The sequence below is a fragment of the Mytilus edulis genome, chromosome 4 (assembly GCF_963676685.1).
Source record: "Mytilus edulis chromosome 4, xbMytEdul2.2, whole genome shotgun sequence".
Classification (NCBI taxonomy): Eukaryota; Metazoa; Mollusca; class Bivalvia; order Mytilida; family Mytilidae; genus Mytilus; species Mytilus edulis.
Window position 1 is genome coordinate 62,905,936 of NC_092347.1, and position 26,099 is coordinate 62,932,034.

Consider the following 26,099-nt stretch of genomic DNA (forward strand, 5'->3'; position numbering starts at 1 on the left):
TCGCTTTGATATTTGGTATATGATATTGAACAGTTTATGCGCTTTTGAAATTTACCCTGAGTAACCGAATACTTTTCTTTGTAGGAGTTATCTCCCCAAACACTGTTTTCCTTGTGCTCACAAGTCCTTCGCAACCGTAAAAGATAATGACAAATTTATTTTACAAAATTGCTCGTTATATCCTTTGCATGATTTGTCCTATTTTGACCGAAGCAATATGACCGCTCCATATGAGAGTTATTTCCCCTTATGCATCTGATATAAGTGAAAGGCATTTCTATCTTATAAACCAAAAGTGATAGAGACCTAGGATCTTTTGATTTGAGGTCCTTGGTCCAAAAAAATGAAAATTAGGTCAAGGTCAATTGTCAAGGTCATATTCTAATATTTGAATTTGGCTTATTTTCACTTATATCCAAAGACCGTATAAGATATCAACAAATTATTTTTACTAAATTGTTAGTTGCGACATGTCGTAACACATAAATTTTTATTGCAAGGGCACGTTGAACTTAAAAGGGAGTTTTCTCCCCTCTTGTATTTAAAAATACGTGTTTGGTGATATAAGTCATTAACCAAATATAATTAAGACCTATGGTCTTTTGATTTGAGGTCCTTAGTTCATGACCTTGAAATTGATCTCAAGGTCATAGCTTAATTTGACGTTCTAGATTTTGACCTTTGCTATTATTTTATATATATACATGATAAAGCTATGAAACTTTTGGAAAAAGGTATCAAACCATTTAACCTTGAAAGAAACAACCGGAAGTGACCTTTTGAAAACCGGAAGTAGCTATTTTTTGTACTTTATTAATATAAAAGTATATAGAACGAGATATTTTTGGAATCAGTGTCAAGTAAATATTCAAATATAATCATAAAGTAACATTTTTCAAACCGGAAGTAACAAATTATCTCCCTTATTTAAAAAAAATGTATGGAACCAAATATTTTTGGAATCAGCGTACTAGAAGCTATCATTTGACGATTGAAATGACATTTTAAACTTAGTTTCACAACTTTCATATCAAAATACATTGTTTTGATGGAAAGACCTTCAATTGTTCTTTGAACAATTGGTTTTTAATTGATGTTTTTTTTCTTCACTAAAAAACTTAATAAAGAACAATGAAGCCATTACACAAGATGTTGTTTAATCATGAGAAAGTTAGAAGCAGTAAGAGGGAAAACTATGAGTCCTTTTCATTAGTATCACTAATTATTACAAATTATACGCAATTCTAACATGTCTAAGGTCGTTTTGCAGGAAACAATCATGCAGAATGCTCAACTGGTTGAAACATTCATAAAACATATCTTACACCTTTAATACACTCACATTAATCAGGGACTTTCTATAATAGAAAGTCCCTGCATTAATTTGAACGAAAAAATACATACAAAAACCCCACGAAAATGTAAATTAGTCAATATTTTGTTACAACCCCTTCTTTATTCTAATCGTTTTGCTTTAAAAAAAAATATATTTAAATTGATATAAAATATATATTAGACATATCTAACATGGGTGCCTAAATTACTTTATCAGGTGCCAACTTGCTTAGGTGCCGATTTGACTAGAATCTATACTATTAAACGAGAAGACCTCATTTTGGGTGTCGCTTCTCTTCTTTCCACAATAAATTAATCAACACGCCTCTGTGTCCTATAGGTACAGTGCATAGTCGCATTTGTCATCCATTCATATGATTATTCAGATTGAGTTATTTTGGGAGAAAAACGAGATAAAGGGCATCATGATATTGTCCCGTCATTGGACAAAATTTTAAGTCAGATTATACTTCCGGTTTGCGTTTTTCTGTATATATACTACGAATATAAAAGTGTATTTTCAGAATTCTATCTGCTATCATTTTCAAGTTTACTATCCACGGTGGTCAGAGTTTATTAAATAGAGAGGGTCTGTATACTATATCATAATCAATGACCACCATGGATCGATTAGAAAACTTAGAATTGAAAGTAAATACACGTTTAAAGTTTATTAAATAGAGAGGGTCTGTATACTATATCAATGACCACCATGGATCGATTAGAAAACTTAGAATTGAAAGTAAATACACTTTATTTATGTAGCGAATGTTCATAATATACAGATAAGCGCTAAAATTATTCATGTGCACTATTGATACTTTTTCTGAAATTCTCCAGTCATTAAATCTTTTACAAATTCATTGATTACAAAAAAAAGAAGATGTGGTATGATTGCCATGTTGACAACTCTCCACAAGAGACCAAAAAAGACACAGAAATTAACAACTATAGGTCATCGTACGGCCTTCAACAACGAGCAAAGACCATACCGCATACTCAGCTTTAAAAGGCACCGAAATGACAATGTAAAACAATTCAAACGAGAAAACTAGCGGCCTTATTTATGTACAAAAAATGAACGAAAAACAAATATGTAACACATAAACAAACGACAACCACTCAAGTACAGGCTCCTTACTTAAATGTTCATAACATACTAAATGTATATTCATATTGAAATTGATAGAAAACCACAAATTGGGAATTTTGGAAATAAAGGAAGAGGGATTAAAAACTGAACATTTTCCTGTCCCCAATAACCTATGATTTATGATACTTTTGCTGAAATTCTCCAGTCATTCAATATTTCACAAAATTCTTCCAACAACACTTTACATACTTTAAACTACGCTCTGAATGCCCGCGATTTCGCGGGTGCGTTCTAGTTCTTTTAAAACTTAGAACCCTTGAAAATAGTCAAATTTTCTAAGTTTTCATAGGCTTGTATCTACTACGTAAATCAAGAAGGGGATACTCACCTTTTGGAAACTTTGCTGCATTTTTCATGAATATGTGCCTTTTAAATTAGAAAAAAAACTCGGGTATGAAAGTTTTGTCAAATGAGGAATTGCTACTAATTTGGGGAACAGTTCCCCATTTGGTGGGTTGTGCCCAACCTGATTAATCATTTTACAAATTAAAAAAAAAAATCAAGCAAAGAGGGGACCGTACGCCGTCTACGCCGCCTCTGGATCCGCCACTGATGGTTTTAAAGATTTACACATTGTACATGTATATGATTATGTATATTATATTGTGAACCTATAATAAACTATCTATATACTAACTTACCTTTCTGTAAATATATATAATATGGCGCAACACGTCCAACGCCTGAATACAAATATACAGGTATGGAAATATATTACAGGTAAGCAGGGATGTTTGACGGTAACTAGAAAGCATGCAGGTAAAAAGGTGTGCTTGATTTTGAATTTGTCATGCGTCAAGCATCAGTGTGATATGATGATAAATTTTACATATATAAAATATGATATGAATATGTGTGTAACATAGTAAAACATGAATAACATATATATGACCAATTTACTATTTTTTATTATAACGTCCAGAGAGACATTGTTCTCCAGAAGTGATTTTTTTTTATAAAGATCATTTATTTCTAAAAAAATATATATTCAGATCCCCATTTTGATGAGAACAAAATATTCTGGCCAAGCAGATGACAAAAAAACGGAATTTTGAATTCGAATTCCCCTCGTACCTTATAGTGTTAAATTCTGAAGGGGAAAAAACAAAACACATGGTTAGATACAGCATATCAAAGAACGGTTCACCCCAAGAATTAATTTTTTGAGAAATAAAATAAAGTTCAACTTTGGACCCTTTAGAACTCAATGTAGACCATTTTGATAAAGGGGCTCAAGTATAAAAAATCTGAACATATAGTTAGATTCGACATATTAAGGAACCCCATATATTTAATTTTTGTTAAAATCAAACAAAGTTTAATTTTGGACCCCGATTTGGATTAATTTTGAAAACTGGGATCATAATCAAAAGTCTCAGTACATGTTTATATTTAGCATATCAAAGAACCCCAAGAATTCATTTTTGTTAAATCAAACTAACTTTAATTTTGGACCCTTTGAACCTTAATGTAGATCAATTTGAAAACGGGACCAAAAATTAAGAATTTAAATACACAGTATGTAGATTTTGGATATTGGACCATGATAGGTAAATGTCCAATTTAAATTTTTTAATAGCTTAGACAACATTCATTCTGTGTCAGAAACCTATTCTGTGTCGACTATTTTATCACAATCCAAATTCAGAGCTGTATATCAAGCTTGAATGATGTGTCCATATTTACTCCAACTGTTCAGTGTTTGACCTCTGCGGTCGTATCAAGCTGCGCCCTGTGGAGCATCTGGTTCAAGAATGATATGGTTATTTCAGCTCATTTATTGCTTGAATTTGTTAAATTTAGGACACACGCATTGATGTTACAACAGTTTTTTCTACTCTTCTGGGAGAGCATTACATGACATAATATACACGTATAGCGAAAGTCGTCACCGATATCAGCAGATCTGACACCTTTAACTTCTATCCACTATGGCCCTGAAAACTGGACAGTATTACAACAGAAAAACCACTGAACGAACTTAGTGTGACAGGGGTTTGTCTCGTCAGTAAATAGCACAACAGATCAAAGTAAACATAAAGTACTGATCAGTCTAAATTCTGCAAGCATATACATGTTGAACTAACACGTTTTAAGTTTTTATAATATACTGTTGAATAAAAAAATCAGAACATATTGATCATTCAGATGGAGAGTTGTTTCATTGGCATTCATACCCCATCTTCTTATATCTTGTGAAAGAAACGAATATTTCATGTACAAATCATTTAAAAAGCGAGTAAGATCTGTATCTAACTCCTAAAAGGGCATGGTGTTTCGAAGATCAAAATGAAACCTGCCAACAATATACACATTTTAATATCAGATATAACACGGGTTATGTTCTTCTCATATATTTTATAATGGTATAATACTAGACCCCCTAACGGGAGAGATTGTGCTTGATATTCATACGATGAAGACATAAACTTTCAATCAGTTTAATGGAAGTCCGGAGCTGGCATGTCAGTAACTGATATTAGTCTTTTGTTGATTTATGTTTATTGTCGTTTTGTTTAGTTTCTTTTGTTACCTTTTCTGACATCGGACTCGCACTTCTCGTAAACTGAGTTTTACTGTGCGTATTGTTATGTGTGTGTTTTCTACATTGGCTAGAAGTATAGGGGGGAGGTTGAGATATCAAAACACATGTTTAACCCCGCCACATTTTTGCACCTGTCCCAAGTCAGGAACCTCTGGGGTTTGTTAGTCTTGTATGATTTTTAGTTTAAGTTTCTTGTATATAATTCGGAGTTTAGTAAGACGTCCATTATTACTGAACTAGTGTACATAATTGTTTGGGGGCCAGCTGAAGGACTCCTCCGGGTGCGGGAGTTTCTCGTTGTATTGAAGATCCATTGGTGGCCTTCGGCTGTTGTCTCTTTGACACGTTCCCCATTTCCATTAAAAAATTTCCAGACAAAAAGCAAAACGGACCAAAAAGCAACAAACAAACAGCGTAAGTGTCGGACAAAAAGCAAAATTATCGGTCGGTCAAAAAACAAAAGTGTCGGCCAAATAGCAAAGTTATCGGACAAAAAGCAAAAGTGTCGGACAAAAAGCAAAATTATCGGACAAAAAGCAAAAGTGTCGGACAAAAAGCAAAAATTATTAGACAAAAAGTAAAAACGGACAAAAAGAAAATTGCAGAGTACAAAATCAAATTACTTTGACGAACCACGTTAATTTTGTTACAAAACTAACGGTACCAATATTTATTTGAGAGCTATTACGAATCACGATAAGGATATTATGACTAATTACGGTAAAAGTTTATATTAATTTGACGCTTACGGTAGCTGAAAAATGACCATTTTACGCCTGACAGTAAAGAGCATTACTACCCTTATATATATTTATGTGGGAAAGGGTTTCTTCAGAAGAGTGATTTATAGATACACATGTGAACACATACAGGCGATACACCGTATGACTATGATTAATGTGGTAAAGGGTTTCTTCAGAAGAGTGATTTATAGATACAAACGAGAACACATACAGGTGATAAACCGTATGACTGTGGTGAATGTAGTAAAGAGTGAAGTCAACAAATACATAATTTACGGATCACAATAAAACACATTCAACCGACAAAAACTAATCTGTGATGTATGTGGTAACGGATTTAGTATGCTTGGACTATTACAGATTCACATGAGAACACATACAGGTGATAAACCATATAAATGTTGGTGACTGTGGTAAAGGGTTTAGTCGGCTTTCTTGTTTACAGATTCACATGAGAACCCATACAGGTGATAAACCATATAAATGTTTGTGACTGTGGTAAAGGGTTTAGTCGGCTTTCTTGTTTACAGATTCACATGAGAACCCATAAAGGTGATAAACCATATAAATGTTGGTTACTGTTGTAAAGGGTTTAGTCGGCTTTCTTGTTTACAGATTCACATGAGATCCCATACAGGTGATAAACCATATAAATGTTGGTTACTGTGGTAAAGGGTTTAGTCGGCTTTCTTGTTTACAGATTCACATGAAAACCCATACAGGTGATAAACCATATAAATGTTGGTGACTGTGGTAAAGGGTTTAGTCGGCTTTCTTGTTTACAGATTCACATGAGAACCCATACAGGTGATAAACCATATAAATGTTGGTGACTGTGGTAAAGGGTTTAGTCGGCTTTCTTGTTTACAGATTCACATGAGAACACATTCTGCCGGTAAACATCAAGACTGTGGGTCTGTGATGTATGTGGTAAAGAGTTTTGTTTCCATGGTAATTACCAAAGACACATGAGAATGCATACAAATGAAATACCTCATAACTGTAATATATTATGTGGTAAACTCTTAAATCGGTATAGTAGTTTACAGATTCACATGAGACAACATACTGGAGATAAACCATATAACTGTGATGTATGCGGTAAAGGATTTAGTGAGCAAGATAAATTACAGAATCACATGAGAACACATACAGGTGAAAAAATTCATGACTGTGATATATGTGGTATACGGTTTAGGAATCTAGGTAATTTACAACGTCACATGAGAACACATACACGTTAAAAACCTTATTATTATGATGTATGTGGTAAACGGTTTAGAAGGCTTGCTGGTTTACAAACACATATGAGAATTCACACAGGTGATACACCTTATGACTGTGATGTATGTGGTAAAGGATATTTTTAGCAAGATAAATTACAGAATCACATGAGAACACATACAGCTAGTGATAAATTTCATACCGACTGTGATACATGTGGTAAAAAGTTCAGGTAATTTACAACGACACATGAGAATACATACAGGTGATAAACCTCATTATCGTGATGTATATTGTATAGGGTTGGGTCATCCTAGTAGTTTACAGAGTCACATGAAATCACATGCATGTATTTAAAAAAGCAGCGAGAGATACCTCAGGAACAGTCAAACTCATAAATCAAAAATAAATTGACAACGCCATGGCTTTAAAAAAGGAAAAAGACAAACAGACAAATAATAGAACACAAGAAACAATATAGAAAACTGAAGACTGAGCATCATGAACCCCAGCAAAACTGGGGGTGATATCAGGTGCCCCGGGAGGGTAAACAGATCCTGCTCCGCACGATGCACCCTCATAACTGTAATGTATGTGGTAAAAGCTTTAGTCAGCATTTGATAAACATGATAAATCTCGTGACATGACTGTGACGGACAATGTACAATGATGTATGTGGTTAGGGTTAAATCGGCATGGTGAAGCACATAGACACAAAAGAACACAAATGTTACATGCCTATATGTTGTAAATCTTATCGTGGCTTACATTCTGTATTTGTGCCTGTCCTAATTGAGGAGCCACAGTAATAACATACATGTAAAAAAAGTGTTTGTTTTGTACACTTTGGAAAATGATTGACAATTATGAATGACCCCTTAGTGATATTGTTAGATCGACAATTTACACAGACTGAAAGAAAACACGATAAAGAAGTCCTGTTAAATATTTTAACAATATAAATATTTCTACGCCTAGATGTGTCTTTGTCAGTCAGTAAACAATCTAATTAAAAACCGATCTCTCATCGCTCCTGTTTCTGATATGTCGCGTGGGAGCTCCAACGCGACATGTCAGAAAACGGGAGCGATGAGAGATCGTTTTTTAAAATTAGATTGGTCAGTAAAATGTTTGTGTATTTCAATGCGTAAGGAAACCTTGGGAATTAGGGATTACTACAACCCCTGTTGAACATTTTATGAAATTTAGATACCAGCATGAGGGCAAATTTGACTTGTGGTTCAACAGAAGTACCCTTTTAAACTTTTGAGAACTAGGGCGCTTTAATCATTCTATAAAAATGCAATCAAAGATATTCCATAACGGGTCCAAAGGAAAAATTGCATACACATTACAAATATGGAACGCCAAAACTGTCTTATTATTAACAGTTTTGGCGTTCCATATAATCTAGACTAATAAATCATTAGACATTTACATAAAATCCAACAGTGACGTAACTTGACAAATGTTGAAGGTGAATCCCAAATCGGGACAAAGCCCTGATAGGGGCCAGGGAGCGAACCCCGGCAGCTCCTGGGCTTAGGGTTTTAGATTTACAAATATTAATGAGTGTTAAGGTGTAGTCAAAAACATTGTTGTTTGATAAAAGTCAGATAATTTTGTGAAAAAATATATTTTTTCCTCAAAGAAACTTTAAAATCCAGGAGATCCACTGTCTCGCTTTCTTGAATAATCCAATAAATGTTTTAATAACTGCTGATTGTATGTACAAGTGGAAACCCGGTTGAAATAGAACAAAAGCATCGAAGCTCTTTGTTAGAGAAGGCGATAAATGCTTACAGTAATGTTTATCATAGTAACAATTCAGAGGCGGATCCAGCCATTTTAAAAAGGGGGGTTCCCAACCCAGAGTAAAGGGGGTTTCAACTATATGCTCCCATTCAAATGCATTGATCGTCCAAAACATAGGGGGGTTCCAACCCCCGGAAACCCCCCCCCCCCCCCCTCTGGATCCGCCGATGCAATTTTTTTAACGTTAATAGAAACAAACAAATGACAATTTTCTGCTCAATAACGAAGTGTTTTATAGTGTTTTATTTTAAAAACACCATTTGCATAAAATTTCAATTTATCTAGCTATTACATATTTAAGCAAAACAATTAGATATCAAGTTGACGACATGGGTATCCATCAAGTTGGATGTAGAAAATGCATAATCTCCGATTTAAAAAAAAAATTACCACGGACGGAGAACATGTCAATCTATTAGTTCAGTAATTTTCGTGTCTGCCTTTCCATTATGTGACTATCAAAAAGAGAAAATCGAGTGCACCTTTTTTTATGAAAGGGCATGTTTGAGTTGAATATTTTGGCTTAAAAACGTAGAAATCAAGAGTATTTGATACATCATCTCGCTTCAGATTCTATCATTTTTATATAGCAAGGCTACAGGTTGACTTTATGACATAAAAAAATCATAGTACTAAAAGATGAAATATATGGGTCAAGTGAAATACCTTTCTAATGAATCACAAAAACAGAGTAGCTATTTTTTTTTTTACTAAAAGTACTTGACGAGTCTTTTAAGTTGATGGTAAAAATGCATATCTTTGAAAAAAAAATCCTATTTTGTGTATGATAATTAGGGTTTATAGCCTCCAACCACTGATTTTTTTTAGTCCGCCCTTCCATGAAATATTTAATTAGAATTTTTTTAAATATTTATGAATTTTCGAAAATTCCACCTGACAACCTATCAGTAACGGGGAGATAAATATAAATGCAAATGACAGTAAACTATTTCAGTTACATTGAGAAATTTTATTTTATCGGGCTACTCTTCAAATGCAAAAAAGTGCATTACAATAACAAACATTAAGTTCAATAATATAGAGAAAATCTAGTGATATTAATGTTATCTAATCTGCATACATGTAAAATATGAGCAGTATGTAGTAGAAACGAAAGAAATCAAATTCACATTAATCTCTCTGTATAATATCTATATTTAACTATGGTTCCACAATCGGGCGCATTTTATGATCTTAAATGACATTTTGAAATGCCCTAAATGACGGACAAAATCGAAAGAATTTAAATACACTGAAAAAGAAAATGATATACATTTTTGATGTATTTTAACACAATTTACACATTAGTGATCTAAGTTAGAACTATAGACATCGGTCCGGGTAAATAAAATAGAAAGGAAATTTGAACAAATATATTATAGTCAAAATTTGTTTCAAAACGGATCTGTCTAAATCTACCCAGTCGCTCTATCAAAGCTATCACATACACATATATTAACTTTTAAAGACATTATCTCAAATTTTCAGCTACCATATTGAATTGAATCATTATTATGAACCAAAGAACGTGGGTGGTTCTTCAATGGCGACTTATGAACACAGGGACTGGCGAGTGGTGAAGAATGTATTCACTAACACTTCCCAAAATCTTCCGTCTGAGTGTGCCGTGACCTCGGGAACCGACAACAACCAGACTTGCTCCAAGTTCTTCGATTTTGTTCATTATGGTGTGACCAGGATCTCCTCCTTCCAATTGCATCACCTTCCCACCAACCTAAAACAATACGGTTAAAACAATTATTCTTGGCTAAAAAAAATATAGTCCACACAGTACCAGAGGCGGATTTAGGGGGGGGGCCCTTTTTGGGGAAAAAATTGGTTGCTTATATAGGAAATCACTGAAGCGTGACCGGAGCGGGCCCCCTCTTAGGTCAGTCAGTGGGCCCCCACTTATGAAAATTTCTGGATCCGCCACTGAGTACTTAGAGAGGAATTAAGACACGTCAATTCGTTAACTGATTCTTAACTCCCTTTAAACATTTCTATACGCCAGTGGCGGATTAATGATACCCAAATAGGGAAGTGAGCCGGCAGGGTACAACCAAAGTAAGAAATTGCCTAAAAAGGGAAGTAGAGGTTTGGTCTGCAGTTTAATAAAAAATCAGAAAGACTACATAAAGCGGATGTACAGAAACAATATTAAAGTTAAAAACATAGTTTTATTTTATCGGTCGACTCCAATATGTATTACTCCCACGCTAACCATTTCGTTATTGTATGATTTTTTTTTCTGAATTGGTACCAAACTTTTAACTAAACAAAAATCTACTTTATTGATTGATTGTTGGTTGCTTTACGCCGCATTAGCACAACAAGGCTATATCGCGGCGAAAAATCTACTTTATTGATTGATGGTTGGTTGCTTTACGCCGCATTAGCACAACAAGGCTATATCGCGGCGAAAAATCTACTTTATTGATTGATCGTTGGTTGCTTTACGCCGCATTAGCACAACAAGGCTATATCGCGGCGAAAAATCTACTTTATTGATTGATCGTTGGTTGCTTTACGCCGCATTAGCACAACAAGGCTATATCGCGGCGAAAAATCTACTTTATTGATTGATGGTTGGTTGCTTTACGCCGCATTAGCACAACAAGGCTATATCGCGGCGAAAAATCTACTTTATATTGATTAATGGTTGTTTGCTTTACGCCGCATTAGCACAACAAGGCTATATCGCGGCGAAAAATCTACTTTATATTGATTGATGGTTGGTTGCTTTACGCCGCATTAGCACAACAAGGCTATATCGCGGCGAAAAATCTACTTTATTGATTGATCGTTGGTTGCTTTACGCTGCATTAGCACAACAAGGCTATATCGCGGCGAAAAATCTACTTTATATTGATTGATGGTTGGTTGCTTTACGCCGCATTAGCACAACAAGGCTATATCGCGGCGAAAAATCTACTTTAAGTTTTACACATAAGCGAATATACTACTATACGGTATGGGTTTTCTCATTGTTGAAGGCTGTCGAGTGACCTATAATAATTTGCTTATTTCCACTAATTTGAACTCTGGTGGATATATTTCTCATGGCAAAATGCCACCTTTCCTTACTTCTATGTATAATAGAAGATGTATTTTGATGGTTGTTTGTCATTTAATTAACTGTAGCAGATTCCATTAACATTTGAGATCATTTGACCCCAAGTTGCCTTTCATAATAACATAATTATTTTCTGCACAACAGTCAATATTGATCAATATTCGTTTCATAAAACATTTACTTGGTATGCATCAAGTTTTTCTTTGATCCCTTTGCATATTGCTTCTCCTTTGGCTGTTTCTTCGTGGTATTTGTGGACAATAATATTAGGATCAACCGGCATCCACTTAGCTGTAAAGGTAAAATTAAAGAAACGAAAAAATAAAAATTATTTAACAGTCATCACTATAAGTATCATTCATAATGAGGATCTTCATTTTGAGTCTCAATACCGAAATATTTGAATAGTAGTAAATTAAATTTTGATCCCCACGTACCGTAAATTATACAAGAGTGAAGCACAGTGGTCTTCTTGTACAATTGGGCCAAATACAGATTTTACACATTAGGGTCCGGAAGCGTGTGAATGCAGCCCGCGGTCTGTAAGTTAACTGCAGTTCATCTTTCTGGTATCAGAAAGAGGTCGTTAAGACATATGCCTCTTTGCAATTTAAAATTGTTTTGGTTGATTAAATAAAGTTAGTTTTAAAAGTATACATTCAAAACATGAAGTTAACAAGAACAAAGACATAACCTTACGATTCGCTCCCCATGACATTGGCTAGAGAAGATGGCCTGAGTATGAAGACTAGTCTAGAAACATTCGCTCATGTCGATTGGCAACTTTTCAGTTGTTTAATGCGCGCTATTTAATAAATTATATAACCAGCATTGGATAATTTAATTTCACGAGCAGTAAAAACATAGTTTCAAAAATCATTTATTCAACTTACGTTTAAATCATTGGAATTATTTATTTGGTTTGTCAGAACAAAACTGGTCGTGAAACATATTATGCTTACAAAACCATTGACAATCATATAGAATGAAATTCAAAACAGTGTGGCTGTGGCCATTGATTGACACATTAAATTCATCCATTGACTGGGACAATTTACGTGAACGTTTGTCTGTAACGACCACTGTTCACGACGTACCTACGATAAACATTTAAACTGTGGGGTCACCAAGGTTTCTTAACGCCTTTAATTATAAAATAATTCGAAAAATTAATCAGAAATAAACTTTATGTTTTGATTTATATAATTGATATAAATCAAAACATCGTGTTATTTCTGATTATTTTTTTCGAATTACTTTATTAAGGTGTTGAGAACCTTTGGTGACCCCATAGTTTAAAAGAGGGACGAACGATACCAAAGGGACAGTCAAACTCATAAATCTAAAACAAACTGACAACGCCATGGCTAAAAATGAAAAAGACAAACAAACAACAGCACACACGACACAACATAGAAAACTAAAGAATAAACAACACGAACCCCAGTGTCTTTAAAAAGAACACAGTGAGCAATGGTCGTTACATACAAACGTTCACATAAATTGTCCCAGTCAATGGATGAATTTAATGTGTCAATCAATGGCCACAGCCACACTGTTTTGAATTTCATTCTATCACATCCTTTTATTCTTTGTGGCCGGCAAGCTGTTGCGCAAATTTAAGAAGACAGAGATAAAGGCAAATTATGCTGCTCTTTATATGCAATACACCCACTTATCTACTAACTAATAATGTGTTAACCATACCAACTTATTTGTATAAGAGATATCAACTTACACTCATATTTGTGTTGTGCCTTGTGGTGAACGCAGTACATCGCTATGACCTCATCATTTTCTTTGTAAACATTTTGCACGTAAACTATAAAAAGAAAATAGATATATTTTTTTATCTAACAGTTATAGGTTACGAAGGTCACTCTTTATGTACACTTTTGAATAATTATTTTAAATGTGCCCAAATTTTCAAAGCTTTCGTTCCCCCTTTCGACAATATTATGTTTGTCTATGATCATATATTATGAACGCATAATATATCTTGCGTGTTCTAGAATGTTTCAAGTTCAACGAAAAAACGACGCAAATAATGAACTTTGTTTTGATTTATTTACGTTGCATTTTATTATTAACTACAATCAATGTTTATAAAACTTACAATTCAAGGCTATATCTGAATGTTTACTCCCATCCATCGCCACAACAGCGATCCTTTTTGCAGTTTCTGCCCCTTCGGCCATTGTCAAATTAAAAAGTTTCCGAAATGTTTATACGACCAGTAGGTCAAGTGTGAAGGTCTAAAAATAAGATCTGTTAATCGAATAGACGTGTATCTTACATAAGATTGATTGGTATTTAAAAACTATAAATAAATACTTATTATAATCTCTTGTTTATTTATATCGTGTATCCATATAGTACGTGACACTAAAGTCCCTAGCATATATAATAGGTCTAAGGAGATTTTGTTTTGGAAAGGAATAAAATCATTAACCAGACATTTAAAAGTGGTGGGGTTCAAAAGTATGTTTTAACCCCTTACATTTTGGGTAAAATCAAAATGAAATGGAAAATGGAAAATGTCTAACTCCAGACTAATTTTTACCAATAACAAAAGTTTAAGTCCCCTCCCCTTTTTTTAGTCCAGCTGTAAGGTGTCACTTTATATTCACTGCAAATGAAAAAGTTCGCACTTAAAAAGTTCCTAAACCTTTAAGGGCATACGATACAGTTTTGATCCTGTATTTACAGTTTGATGAAAATTTCCATATAGGCTATTTTTTGCCTGAATAAATCAAATATGTAATAAAAAATATACCTTCATGTGCTACTTTTTGAGTTAAATGAGGTCGAAATTTTGTATATTTGCTCAAAATTCGGATTTGTGGCCGTATTTTTCTTTCGAAAGAAAGACATAACTTTTTTGTTTTAAAAGATAAACACAAAATACTTTTAATATACACGAAAATATAAATGTCCCTCTATAATTGGAATCTACGACAGTAAATAACATAAGACATAAGACATAAGACATAAAGCTTTATTTAGAGTCGGTATAAGCAAGCAATTACAAACATAAGCTCTGAAGAGCTTTTAAAACCGACATAACAACAAATAAAACAAAACATACATATCGAGTCATGCACACAACATTAAACATATAAAGCAAGAGTTCAATCAGTATATAAACATGCAGCACAAAAGTTCTTTAAGCATCTTACAAGTTTAACACATACTGGTACATGCAATTATGAGATAAAAACACAAAAGCACAAATGAAATGGTTTGCACATAAAAAGCATAAAAGCACATTAAGTTTCTAAAATTAGCACAAAAGCAGCAGAAGCACTATAGTAAAGATATTAGAATAAATTTGCCATGCTGAAAATAAAGCAACAAAACAAAAAAATGATAAGCAGAGATTAACTGGTTTTGCAGGCAAAGCATTGGCATGAGCTGCCAGACCAAGAATTTATCAAGTTCTTGAATTGATTTAAAGATGATTGCTTACGAAGCTCATCTGGCAGCTCATTCCAAAGCCTAGCACCTGCATACCTGAAAGATTGTAGGCCATATGCAGTTGTTCTTACATGTGGTAGATCTGCTGTATTCTGGTATCTGAAAGAGTAAGTGTTTTCCTTTAAGTGAATCAAATCATGGAGATAAACAGGACAATCTTTATTTATAATTTTGAAAACTTCAATCGCCAAAGATCGCATTCTTCTTACTTTTAAAGATGGTAATTTTGATTTGCAGAGTAGATCTTCATAACTTGCTGAATGGTCTTCGTAGATAAACCTTAGTGCTCTCTCTTGGATTTTCTCTATATTTTTTGTATTTACCTCCCCACAAAAGTGCCAAACTAGTGGGCAGTAATTAAAGTTGGACATTATGAAAGAATAATAAATTGTTAATTTTCCGAGTTTAGTCAGGTGTTTACCTATTCTTTTTTTATACATTTAATTGTTTGGATGCTTTTTTACATATTATAGAGACATGTTCATTGAAATTTAGTTTAAAATCTATTGTTACACCTAGCAGTTTAACGTTATCTTCACACTCTATTTCATTACCTTCTAATTTAAATTTTAGGTTTTTGTCTTTAGTTTTTTTACCTACAGCTATTGCCTGAAATTTTTCTGGATTTGCTTTCATTTTATTTATTGAGAACCAGTTTATCAAAATTTTACTTTCTTCTTCTAAAGTTTTAATTAATTTATCTAAATCGTTATCTGCGTATGAAAGGGTGTTGTCATCTGCATAATTATAGAGTTCACTTTTATGAATAAAATAGAAAATGTCATTTAAAAAAATAATAAATAATGTTGGCCCTAATATTGACCCTTGTGGCACCCCTTTAAACATTGTTTGCCAATAGCTTGAATTAGTACCTACTTTAACACACTGTTTTCTATTAGTTAAATAGCTTTCCAAAAGTTTAAGAGATGTGGCAGACACACCATAAGATTTTAATTTTAGTAGGAGGAGGTCATGGGGTAGGCAGTCAAAAGCCTTGGACAAGTCCATTAATATAGCTGCTACATATTTATTCTGATCTAAAGCCTTTTTCCAATCTTCAATTATTTTTAATAAAGCGGTTTGGCATCCATATCCTTTTCGAAAAGCTGACAGAAAAATGTGGAAAAATGAATTAAAATATTCAACAAGTTGATTTTCTATAGACCTTTCAAAATTTTTTGAAATCATGGGCAATATACTTACAGGTCTATAGTTTCCTTTATCAAGAGTGTTTGATTTTTTATGCAGGGGTATTACTTGTGCTTCTTTTAATTTATCTGGGAAAACAGCTGATTCAAATGATTTATTTATTATTTTAGAAATTGGATTGGATATTTCAGATTCGGATAATTTTAGTATTTTTTGAGGATATTCCATCTTTTCCTGTTGCCTTTTTGATGTTAATTTTATTGATTTGTTTTTTAACAAACTCTGGATCTACTGGGCTAAAATTTAGTTCTTCTTTTTCTGGTTTATTTTATTTTATAATTTTAATACTTGGATGATGTTCATCTATTACAGTATCTATTGAGCCGATATCTTTGGCAACATTTATAAAAAAATTATTAAATAATTCAGCTACTTCATTTTGATTGTTAATTATCTTATTTTCTTCACAAAGGATTAGGTCTTTTGAAAAATGTGAACCTTTGTTTGTTAGGAAAGGTTTGATTGTTGGCCAAAAATCTTTGCTGTTAGGTCCTCCTATGCATCTTTCCATGAAATAGTTTCTGATGGATTTCTTTTTAATTTTATTTACTAGATTTCTTTGTTTTCTGTAGCATTCCCAATTTGTTTTATTTTTAAAATTTTGAAATTTGTTGTATGCCATTCTTTTTTTTATATATTTCCCTTCGTAAAGTTTGATTCATGAATGGTACTGGTTTGTTGATGGCTTTCTTTTTTTTCATAGGTATGTGTTTGTCTATAACCTCCATGAAAGTAGTTTCGAATGTTTCATATGCTTTATTTACATCTGCTGATTTTTCTATTATATCAGTTAAGTTTTTTCCATTTAAATCTGTCAAAAAAAGTTCATGATCAAAGTGTTTGAAACTTCTGTAATTTATGAAACCTTTATTAATTTTTGGTAGTTTGCCTTTAATTTGAGTGGAAATAATGTTATGAACATCACTCAGACCACAGTTGAAATTTAAAACATTTTGACAATAAGTTGTTTGGTTTGTAAGAATAACATCATTTAATGTGGCAGGGGCATGTTTTGTGAAACAAGTTGGTTTTTTTACCAAATTTGTGAAATCAAAAATATCACAGATGTCAATTAAGGGGGTACATTTTTGCTGTGAGAGCATGTTATAATTTAAGTCACCAAGTAGAAGAAAATTATCATACATATAGTCCTCCTTTTTCAGGAAGATCTCTTTAAATTATTGAACTATTAGCTACTTAAATTATCATGAATTTTCCACTGGCGCTTGTTGCATATACCAACCTTTTATGGATGGGGTATTAAGTTTTAATCAGTATTTTTACTAATTTTTCTCTGTAACTTCGTAATGTGTTCTTGTCATACACCCATATAGCTGTCAACTGTAACTATTTGCGGGGGTTTCCCCCCATGGCTCGAGGTTCTCAATTGAAAAGTTTAAAAGAGCAATTTTGTCCACATTTTTTCTATATGTTAGTCAAGATATGAGGCAGACTTAACTGTATCTGTTGTATCTTTATAATCGATAAAGAAGTATTTTTTATGCCCCTGCCGTAGCGGATGGAGCATTAAGTTTTACTCTTGTTCGGCTACATACGTACGTCCAAAGTTGGTTTGCGTTCTCTAACTTTAGTTTGCATCGACCAAATGTTATGAAATTTATAGTATACACAATGCATTTTAACACAAAATACAAATCATGTTTTTAATTTTGGTGGCGTCAATTTAACTGTTAAATGCCACTTTACAAATTGAAAAATTGCTGAAATTTGTTTCCGTTCTCTAACTTACGTTTGCCTCAGATAAATGTTATGAAACGTATACACAATGCTTATTAGTAGAAAAACTCAGATCAAGTACAAATTTGAGTTGCATCACTTTAACAGTTCACTTTATAACGTTGTATGCAAGCGTGGAAATCCTGTGTCTTATGGACGCAGGACAGTCGGAAACCCGGTTGAAATAGAACAAAAGAATCGAAGCTCTTTGTTAGAGAAGGCGATACATGCTTACTATAGTGACAAAAATTTTAAAAGTTAATAGAAACAAACAAAATTACAATTTTCTTCTCAATTACGAAGTGTTTTATTTTAAAAACACCATTTGCATAAGTTTTCAATTTATTTAGTACATAGTTACAAAAAAAATGTAAGCAGAACAGTTAGATAGCAAGTCGACAACATGGGTATCTTTCAAGTTGGATGTAGAAAATGCATCTTTTAAAAAAGAAATTACCACGGACGGAAAACATATCAATCTATTAGTTCGGTAATTTTCGTGTCTGCCCTTCCATTATGTGACTCAAATAAAATTCCAAAAATGGATAACAATTGTATCGGAAAGAGAAAATCGAGTGCACCTTTTTATATAAGGACGTGTTTGAGTTGAATATTTTGCCTTGATATCTTCAAAGCAAGAATATTTCATACATCGTCTCGCTTCAGATTCTATCATTTTTATATATCAAAGCTACAGGTTGACTTTATAACATTAAAAAATCACATTACTAAAAGATGAAATATATGGGTCAAGTGAAATACCTATCTAATGAACCACAAAAAACAGAGTAGGTGTGTTCGAATAGCTATTTTTACTGAAATACTTGACGACAGTCTTTCAAGTTGGATGATGAAAATGCATATCTTGGAAAAATTATATGTTTTTGTTTGTGAAAACTAGGGTTTATAGTCTTCAACCACTAAGAAAATCTAGTCTGCCCTTCCACGAAATATTTAATACAAATAAATACAAATATTTTATTGGCACAAACACAATTACAATAAATGGCAATGGCCCATACAACTGGTATACAAATAGTAATAATGCATAGAATAGCAATAGGCATATTTAGAACAATATCATCGAACGATATCAATATCATCAACAGTAAATGATTAAAAAAAAAATATATCAATTACATAGTTGGTCAAACATATTAAGTATTGAAAATAATGACAATATTAATATGTAATATTATGAACAATGATTATTAGCAATTTTATAGAGTTTGTTCTGCTTTACGCAGGTTCAAACTGTCTGAGATGAAAGAGGAAGTTAATTTTAGGATTGTGTATAAATTATTATTTAATAAAAAGATTATATTATTTTCATGTTTTTGAAATTTTGTAGGATCAACGATTATATTTGAAACTTTATGGTAAAATATGTCCCTCTTAGTTGAGTATTTTTCACAATGTAAAAGAAAATGTTTTTCATTTTCAATTTGACCAGAATTACATACAGAGCAGTATCTCTCATTTCTGGGAATATTTAGATGTCTCCCTCTTTCAATCATCAGTGTATGAGCTCTTATACGGATCTTACATATTGCAGCTCTGTCACTTCTGTTTTTTAATATATCAACATAGGGTGGTCTTCTGCCCATTATGTAGACACTTTTGAAAAAGTCTAACTTTTTGGATTCAAATATATTTGCATTTTGAACTTGCAAACATTGGTCATTAATTCTTTGTTTAATAGAATTTAAATTACCTTTAACATAATTAAAGTTATTGATGATATAAGACATTCCAAGTTCATTCAAAAGACTCTTGACCTTTATGACCCAAGGGTTTGAATCTACAGATTTAGTGAATATATCATATGCCAAAGAATTTTCCGAAGAAACTATATGGTTCAGGTAGTTGAATATTGAATATAATATTTTATTTTTCAAGGGAATTCTATTAAGTTCAGCTCGACATCCATCATTAGATGCCTTACATTGAACCCCTAATATGTCTTTGATAAATTTAACATGAAGTTTTTCAAATGGATCAGAGTCTTTAAAATGTGAATCCACCCCCCAAATTTCACTACAATATGTAAGAATGGGAGTAACTAAACAATCAAACAATTTTTCAAGAAGTCTACATGGGTTGTTGAGACCTATAGTTTTCTTTATTTTATAGTATGCCTTCCTGGCTTTTTCCATTAGAGTATTCACAGCAAGGCAAAAATTGCCATTATACTTTAAAACAATACCCAAGTAACAATAATTTGTTACTGTTTCAAGATATGCATTATCATAAGTAAAATGGTTTAACAATGTCTTGCCATTAGAATTAAATATCATAATTTTTGATTTATCAGTATTAACTTGTAGTTTCCATGTTGAACAATATTCATGTAAAATATCAAGAGATTTTTGTAGACCCTCTTTGCTTTCAGATAGTAAAACAATATCATCTGCATATAAAAGAATGTTCAAAGAGGTATCCCCAATAGCAACTGGATCCGTATGTTTGTTATCAAGATTACCTTCTAGATCATTTATAAAATAGTTAAAAAGAAGTGGACTCAATACGTCACCTTGTTTAACACCCCTTTCTGATAGGAATGGAGGACTCAACCCATTAGAGAATTTTATTCTACTTACTGTATCAGTATACATTGAATAAATAACATTAAACATTTTTTGGGGGATATTATGTTTTATGAGTTTAGAAAATAAACCTAGTCGCCATACAGTATCAAATGCCTTTTTTAAGTCTATGAAGGCAGCAAAAACTTTTTTCTTTTTTTGTCTATATTGATCGGTTATGGTCTTAAGAGTGAATATGTGGTCAGCTGTACGACTTTTCTCTTTAAAACCTATTTGATTTTTACTTATTAAATTTTTGATATCCATAAATTTTACTAAACGTTTATATAAAACTTTATTAATAAGTTTACCTAGGTTGGAACTAATAGATATACCTCTATAGTTCCCTGGATCAAATTTGTCCCCTTTCTTATGCAAGAGAACAAGTAAGCTCTCATTCCATATTCTCGGAAATTGACCAGATTCGAATATGCTATTATAGAGTTTATGAAGTGGTTTTATTAAGATGGGGATTGCATTTTTCAACATTTCATTTGAAATCATGTCGGCTGATGTGCTTTTGCCATTTTTAATTAAACGAATAGCTGTTACTATCTCTTCAATTGTTATCTCTGAACTCAAGTGAGTTAAGTCATCTGTAACATGTGATAAATTAAACTTTTCTTTTAGAGAGTCAAAATCTTTAATAATTTTAGAGTGAAAACTATTGTGATTTATGTCACAGTTATTCATTTTTTTTATAAAACTGGATGAAATCTTCTTGTGGTAAAGATTCATTTTCTTTGTTATTACTTTTTTGTCTACTTAATTTATTCAAGATGTTCCAAAACATCTTTGGGTCTTTCTCACATGTATAAAGTTCTGAAAATATATCTTTTTTGTATTTATTTTCTTCATATTTACATAGACGTCTAAGTCTAGATCTGAAAGAATAAAATTTATGTCTGTATTCAGAATTATAGGGATGTTTATTAACTAACTTTGCATAATTTTTTACTGTAACGCCAAGTTCACGGCAAGATTCAGAGTACCTAGGTCGTCTTTTTGACCTATTTTGATTTTTATTTCTGACTGGGACTTTCTTTACTAGTTTAGCAGACTTCAAAGCATTTTCATATAGTATATTATTAAATGAATTTACTGCTGATTCAGAGTCTTTAAAAGTTGATTTCAAAAACTGTTCAAATTTGTTTTTACTCTCTATACTATTACTATTTAATGTGTATAGATTTATTGCTTCAGGTGTCCATATAAATTTATTTGGGATAGGATCCAACTGATATTGGGGTGTATTTTGAGGCATAATAAAACCTATTAATAAAGAACAACTTATTATACAATGATTTGACAAAGAAGTAAAGTCATGTACTTCAAAATAACCAACTATATGTAATAATTCTTTAGACACAAGCATATAATCTACAACACTACATCCATTGTATGTAATACAAGTGTGTTTACCATGTAAATCACCTATGGTTCTACCATTTAGTATTCTAAGACTTGATTCCTTACATAAATTCAGTAGATACTTTCCACTATTGTTGACAAGTTAATAAGATTTTTTTTTAAATATTGATGAATTTTCGAAAATTCCACCTGACAACCGATCAGACAAAGTCACCATAGTTATAAGTTGAATCAATGCAGACAAGATCATTAACTGATGCTCATTAGCTAGTTGATATATTTAAAATACAACTGACATATAAGGATCGTAATGGTGCAATGTGGATAAATTTATCGGTTTCCGAGAGCAAAATTGGCAGCGCGTCATCCCTACAATGGCTTTCATTTCAAAAATTGTGAAAATGAACTGGTGTAATGGGGAGATAATTTTGACGAAGTAGAATCCCGACTGAGGAACTCCTCTTGTATTGTTTGACATTTTTATATCGCCAAAAGTAACGTTTTCTCGTAAACTAAGAGCATTGTCTGTTTTGTTATATTTTAGACTGGGAAATCTAAGCTAAAGACCCTGTCATATAAAAATATTTTACATAGTTAAGCGATAAAAGTTACTAAATACGAAATTTAATACGCTAGTTTTGATGGTCGAAAGCAGTTTACAAAAGAGGGGCGAAAGATACCGGAGGGAAAATCAAGCCAATAGATCGAAAATAAACTGACAACGCCATGGCTAAATATAAAAAGACAACCAAACAAATAACAGTTTACAAGACATAACATAGAAAAATAAAGACTAAGCAACACGAATCCCGCCAAAATCTGCGGGTGATCCCAGCCAGTGCTCCGAAAGGGTAATCATATCCTGCTCCACATGTGACACCCGTCGTGTTGCTCATGTTATTACAAACCCACCAAATAGACTTATTCGGTAGGTCATATTCTGATGCCTTTACAGTTTAAATTGTTGTACATCCATAGACCGAATCGTTCGATTATCATCTATGCATAAATCCGTCTCATACATTCCTTGCAAAAGAGAGAAAACGAAAAAAATGTGGAATCTCTTCTGTATTATTGTTCTTTTAGTACAAATTATATCGGTTTCTTAGACTTTTTCTTAAAAGAGAATGAACCAAAACTACATCTTTTGACATAAGAACAAAAAAAAACTGATGAACACACCTCAACAATATATTGAAACATGTGTCAGTACAGAGCAGTACATTTGAACTTGCGTTTAAATAAAGGCAGCAGTAGTATATCGCTGTTCGTAAGTCATAAATCGATTGATAGAAAACAAATCCGGGTTACAAACTAAAACTGAGGAAAACACATCAACTATAAGGGGAAAAGCAAACGTGTTTCTAACTTGAAAAATAGTACACTTTCTCGGATGTGTCTGAAGTGCAGGTGTATTTGAATAAAACAAATCTGCTTATTTCAGTATTTATCAAAATTAATTGTTTTTTTGTGAATAAACACTAAAATTAACTCCTTAGAAAAATAACACACGGAAAGTCCCTAATCCAATGTGAAAATAAAAAGCTCAAACGAATGGATAACAACTGTCATATTTCTGTCTTGGTACAGGCACTTTTTTAATGTAGAAAATGGAGAATTAAACCCAGTTATATACCTCTAGACAAACCTCTCTCTAATATGAGAGACGCATTATAATCCATTATATTGACAACAATGTGTAAACAAAATAAACGAACATAGTAGGTAAAAATGTCAAAAATAGGTGTACAGCAGTCAACATTGTGTTATAAGACTTATAATCTTAATCACTATCCTTGGATCTCCAGAATAATTTCTTTACATAGCTAAGTATACGGTCAATGTATTGTTTAGCATCGTTCATAATACTCATCACTTATACCATCAACTTGCATACTTGTTTGAAACAAAGAACATTGCCCACCATTCGCTATCTGAAATCCAAGACAGTTATCAGAATCTCTACAGTAACGGGCGCATCGTATTGGTGTTGCATTTTCCAAATTCTTTTGAAGACTCACCATTGCTTGTTTGTTTTTCTGCTTGCAGAATATTCCTGTGATTATGTCAAAATAAAATTTATTTTATACTGTCAGTACACAAGTTCCTCAATTAATTACACAAAATATTGTGTATGAAAATACATAATAGACATGATCCAGTAAAGTTAATTTAGACAAAAACTCAATGAACCGTCTGTCAACATTTTACTTGAGTTATTGCCCTTTAATGACGAAATTATCTTTTTTCTCGCTTTTAGTCCTTTATCTTGAAAACTAATAACAGATATATAGAAATCATAAGACATAATCAACACATAAGTCAATATGACAAAAATTGCCAGCCAACTCCATATAAGAGTTGTCCTTAAATAAGGATTATTTTTAACATATGTTTGCCTATTATCTGAGAACATACAAAACGATAGACAGAAACTTTAAACAAAACAAAAAAAAAGATCTGCTGAATAAGATCTATAACTTTGTCAACATGACTGAAATTATCAGTAACTCGTTATAGAGTGGTTGTCTTTTAATGATGATTTCTACTAATGGGTTGCCATTGTTGAGCGACACAGCCTCTTTGGAGCCTCTAGTTGTGTAAGTAATATATTTGAATTTAATTTGGAAATTAAGGTAGCAAAGATAGTTCTTACTATCTTCAAAATAAAATAAAGGAATTTAAGAACCGAGTTAAACAATACCTTCATCTGGAGTGTGATCAGCAAATATTTCAACTTCACACAGTGTTAGCGCGTCCATGTTGTAGGAATATTTATACTCCTTAAATATTTTGACAAATCTGCCACGGATAATTCTATTGCAGGCAATATTTAGTACAACTGGAGCCGCTCCATTATGATAGAAACAGAGCTGGCCTTGTTCATCGTCAAAATTTGTCCATGTGTTGATTTGCGGGTTGTAGATGTATATAAAGAAATCCGCCAAACGATTACCTGAAATTGTACACAGTGCCATATAGTGTTTTAAAAATAGGAGAAAGTACTATTGTTTTATAGATCAACATTTGCTCCAAAACATAGTAGCATGTCTTTATCTAAGATCCATCCAATTGCAAATTTTGTAGATGAGTGCAATATCCATGATACATATTTACAGTAGCAGTTGATAAGGGGGACACAGATGCCACAGGGACAGTCAAACTCATAGATCGAAATAAACTGACAACGCCATGGATAAAAAGGAAAAGACAAACAGACAAATAATAGAACACAATACAAAACATAGAAAACTAAAGACTTAGCAACACGAACTCTACCAAAGACTGGGGGAATCGCAGGTGGCTCGGAAGGGTTAGCAGATCCTGCTTCATATAATAGTTTAGTATAATTGCTCATTCGTTAAATAACACCGACATTGCGATTGTAGCATTGGAGGGTCGTTTATTCATAGAAGGTTCATAATAAAAAGTGTTAACACATATTAAGCTTCTATCTAAAATGTTATTATAAATTTCATGGTGACAAAATTTATCTATTCTGTCGGAAAAAAAATAAAAAAAATTGACAGTTCAATGACACTTTCTGATATGATGATTGCAGCCGATACATCAGTATTCAGTACTTACACATTACAAACCTAAGGCTTAAAAGGTTTGTCCAATAGAGCTAGATATAATGAGGAATTTGAACATATGTTGCCTCTTTTTTTTAGTATGTTTCAATAAAAATTTTGAAAAATGGTAATACATTTGTAATGACAACGTACACGTTAGGGATTCCTTTAGTGAAAATACCATTTGATATGTACCTTTTTATGGGATGTCCGCTCAAATGCCATTTGAAGAAAATCGCAGACAGAAGTCAAAC

At 32.6% G+C, this 26,099-nt stretch overlaps 1 protein-coding gene across 1 annotated transcript; it reads right to left on the reverse strand.

Moving 5' to 3' along the window:
* Window positions 1–10,191: 10,191 nt before the first annotated feature.
* LOC139520166 (universal stress protein YxiE-like) lies at window positions 10,192–14,168 on the reverse strand. The gene is made up of 4 exons (XM_071312635.1): window positions 14,008–14,168; window positions 13,630–13,713; window positions 12,073–12,182; window positions 10,192–10,550 (listed from the first exon to the last, which is right to left on the reverse strand). Exons 1-4 carry the CDS (start codon window positions 14,087–14,089, stop codon window positions 10,356–10,358), a joined length of 471 nt encoding a protein of 156 aa, XP_071168736.1. The 5' UTR covers window positions 14,090–14,168; the 3' UTR covers window positions 10,192–10,355.
* Window positions 14,169–26,099: the final 11,931 nt, after the last annotated feature.

What these genes read in the sequence shown, in the direction of transcription:
- LOC139520166 (XM_071312635.1), bottom strand. Translation starts at nt 14,089, where the DNA reads ATGGCCGAAGGGGCAGAAACTGCAAAAAGGATCGCTGTTGTGGCGATG. An exon ending in TTCAGATATAGCCTTGAATT is followed by an intron (nt 13,714 to 14,007) that starts GTAAGTTTTATA and finishes TTCTTTTTATAG; the next exon opens with TTTACGTGCAAAATGTTTAC. An exon ending in GGCACAACACAAATATGAGT is followed by an intron (nt 12,183 to 13,629) that starts GTAAGTTGATAT and finishes TTACCTTTACAG; the next exon opens with CTAAGTGGATGCCGGTTGAT.